At 55.7% G+C, this 3,608-nt stretch overlaps 1 protein-coding gene across 1 annotated transcript; it reads right to left on the bottom strand.

The window, feature by feature from the left end:
• Positions 1-121: 121 nt before the first annotated feature.
• On the bottom strand, positions 122-3,188 carry VDAG_03593 (uncharacterized protein; the record flags this gene model as incomplete). Its single annotated transcript, XM_009653677.1, has 3 exons — positions 2,619-3,188; positions 1,957-2,547; positions 122-1,897 (listed from the first exon to the last, which is right to left on the bottom strand). The coding sequence occupies exons 1-3, from the start codon at positions 2,790-2,792 to the stop codon at positions 122-124; spliced, it is 2,541 nt and encodes an 846-aa protein (XP_009651972.1). The 5' UTR covers positions 2,793-3,188.
• Positions 3,189-3,608: the final 420 nt, after the last annotated feature.

The following is a 3,608-nucleotide window of genomic DNA, read 5'->3' as shown; positions in this document are numbered from 1 at the left end:
CAAAGGATGGCCCAAGAATACGATTTGTGATTTTTTCATCTTTTTGTGAAACGACGAGAATCAGAGAAAGGACCCTCCAGTGTGGAAAGGGGGAAAAATCAATCACTCCCCTATCACGCCCTCAGGGAAACGGGCCCTGGCGCCCAGAAACACCGAAGTCGTTGAACTGCTCCCACATGGGTCTGACGTCGCTCGTGCTCGCCGCCGAGTCGTCGCCGACGTACGGCTGCCAGGCATTGGCGTCGCGCGGCAGGTGGGACGCCGATGCTGAGAACGGGCCTAGTAGGCTTTTGCGGATGCGCAGCGGCGCGGGCGAGAGGGCGGCGCGTTCGCGCTCTTCCTCGACGAGGGCTTCGTAGTCGACTGCGTAGTTTGACCCAAAGGTCTCGGGTGCCACGCTCACAGGCCGTCTCCGAGGCGGGATTGGGATCGCGGGAACCGTCGGGATCATGAGGGACAGCACCTCACGTCGACGGTCCCGGATCGGGATCGGACTGAGGATGGGTGGTGAGCTTTCTTCGTTTGACGCGGATGCAGTAGTTGCCAATGCAGTCTTCGGGCTCGTTGGGGGGGCCGACGATGCTGCGGTGTCGATGGAGCCACCGTTGCTGTCGGCGGTCGACTCGACACTGCTCTTCGACGACGTCGACAGGGCTCTAGCTGCTGTGGAACCTTGAGGAATCATCAGGATTGGCGATGGTGTCTTGACCATGGCGTTCATGTTGACCGAGTTGGTACCGTTGCCATAGCCATGGACCACAATCTCGTGATACGACGACTTCCTGGGAGTCGGGTCTGTTGGTTCCGCCGGGCCGTGGAAGCCTTTGAAGATGCTCATGGACCGGCGAAGAGTGCTGTTCCGCGAAATGCTCTTGCCAATACTCAGGGCGCGAGGAGGCGTGCTCTTGACACGAGAGATCATTGACCTCCTGTTCTCCTTTTTCTCTTCGTCGCGGTGAATGGTGAAGTAGTCGATATCCGGCTCGATCTTGAACTCGGTCGGCGTCGCCATTGCACTCGGACTGCACATTGAAACTGCGGAGGACGAGGTAGCACTGGTGCTGTTGGATCGGTAGCCGAGGACTCCATCTTCCTCGTTCCAAGAAGGGAGGTAATCCGTGGACACGGCCAGGTTGTAGTCCGCATCAATGTCGTTGACCTCCTCGGGAACGTCGGTGCAGTTGCGGAGCACCTGGTAAATGGCGTATACCAGAATCCATCGCACCTTTCGCACGTCTACCAGGCTGATCTTTTCGTTGCGGTCTACCTTGGTGAGAGGCGCCACGGACTGCTCCTCGAACTTGCGGTAGGCGCGCACGAGATCGTTCCGCATCATGTCGACTTTGCCGAGGTTCGAAGCCTTGACCTGGGCGGCATGTAGGACAAGTCGATTATCGGGCTTGAGCTTATCACTACGTGACAACCATGGGATCCTCCGGCTGGTGGGCGTTGTCGGAACTTCAGGAAGCAGCGGCAGGGGGTGGTCGAGAGACTTGAAATCGTAGCGTGCATCGAAGGCGTGGACACTCTGAACCGCGCAGATGCCGCCCTGAGCAAGGAGCGGGATGCTTCCGGCTGAAGTAAAGTTGTCGTTTACAAGCAGTTCGTATAGCGCCTCAAAATCGTCGCACATGATGCGATAAATCTCGGGTTCAAATGCTGAGCTCCGGCCATCGGCCGGCGTTGGCGGATAGTACCCAAGCTTGGTGCTGTAAAAAGAGAGAAGGAAAGAGCGGAATCGCTCCATGTGAGCTCGACCTCCAGCTGGGAGGCCTAGATGAGTTTCGGAAAGCTCGTCTTCGAGAAAGGTACGCAGCATCGAGCTGGCTTTGTTGAGTCTGGCGTCCATGTCGGCTTTTGCTCGTCGGATAGACCGCCTTGTTGGTGAACTGACAAGCTGTGGGGGAGTCAGTATTTGACTTGCAATACACGCCGAGTGCTCAGGGTCGAACATACCTGCCACTCCGGGGTCGAGGGCAAACGGTCACTCATTCCAACGCAGTGGCAGAACGCATCAGTGAAAATGTCTCTGATCTGAAATGTCTCAGCCATTCTCAGCAGAGCGAGTGCGTGGATGGGCTGGTTGCGTATGTCAAGATATCCTTCTTCGTCCAGATAATCCAGAAGGTCACCGACATGATCTTCATCATCGTTCCTGAATTCAGACATGCTGCTCAACAGGTTGATTAGGGCGGTGCCCAAGTGATCCCCGACAACCGAACGATTGAAAACCCAAGCGATTAGGTTGCGGGTTGCCAAATGGTAGAGGAATGCGTCCTGCTTATTGGCCATAGGCGGCGCTGGAATGTAGAGATCGACTTTCCGGGTAGGGTTCAGATAATGCCATTGATCAAGGTCATCGTACGGGTCAAAGAGAGATCCGGGCGACTCGGGCATTTCACGCGATATAAATCTCTGGATCAACGGGTGGCATTTGGCAGACAGCAAGCCACCAAACGGCACCTTGAATGCTGGGCCGCGTCGAGACTGGCCCTTTCCATAGAGGTGAACGAAGCAATTTCCACCTCGAAACCACAGTTCGGGATCCTAATATTCGTTTGATCAGTTTGGGACATTTCGCAGCTGCGTGGTTGATTCTGGAATCATGGTTCACTTACACGTCGGAGGCTATCCCAATCAGCGCATGCCCGTGCAGCGCCATCCCACCGCTTGACGTTGCTGCTTCTAGGCAGACGTTCATCCATGGCATCCCCAGTTCTCGTCGTTCGGTATGTTTTGTTGGCCATGCAATATGGAGGTAGTGAAAACCGGTACTCAGGAGGAGGGTCCATCTCGACAAGAGTCGCCTGGCTTGGTGCAGGTGCTGCCGGCTCTATAATGGAATCAAGCACGTAGCTACGTAGGGGAGTGGCCGACTGGGTGCCAGGGTGAGCTGGCAAGGTGTGGGTGGTAAGCTGAGGCGTAGTCCAGATTCCACGGGCAAGGAGCGGTCCGAAAGCGCGCAGCCCGAATGTCTGCTCGTTTTGATCGCCGAAAGCCAATGACGATGTGCGTGAGTATGCAAGGCCCCCTGTGGAGATCTGCGTAAATATTGCGTGCGGCTGTGTTTCGTGGTGGTCAGATCAATACGGCGTTCGTGTACATGGCTGGCTGCAGGACAACTTCGGAACGCTGTATCGGCATTTCCAGTACGCCAGGTTTTTGGTTACAAGCGTCTCCTTTCAGTCACAGAAAAAAGATTCACAAGCCGACGCGAGCAAGTGGCAGAGGGTTGATTATATGCCATGGCTATTGAGATCATCCTGACCACAAGTGTCAGATAGCTGCAGGCCATGTGAGACTAGCAGCATATGTTTGTCTAGGCTGAGGAGCAGACGCGAGGGAACGTGCTGCGATGGCGTCAAGCCAAGTCTAGCCCGGACCAGAGTGGTATCAACTAGTGGTTGTTGGCCCTCCGAGCGGGAGCATCTTTGCTGGGTAGTGACCAGCTGGAAGCTAGGCGTTGCCGCAACCGTGCGTTTGCTGCTTTTGCTGCAGCTGCTCTACTGTTGTTGCACTCGCAGACCGCAAACGGTCTCAGTTGCTAAATATCCTGAACAGCTCCGATATGCGGGTGAGCTGCATTGTTCCCAGGCTGAGTTTGAAGC

The sequence above is a fragment of the Verticillium dahliae genome, genomic scaffold (genome assembly GCF_000150675.1).
Source record: "Verticillium dahliae VdLs.17 supercont1.6 genomic scaffold, whole genome shotgun sequence".
NCBI lineage: Eukaryota > Fungi > Ascomycota > Sordariomycetes > Glomerellales > Plectosphaerellaceae > Verticillium > Verticillium dahliae.
The sequence above is the reverse complement of the archived record's forward strand: the minus strand, read 5'-3'. Positions and strand labels throughout refer to the sequence as shown.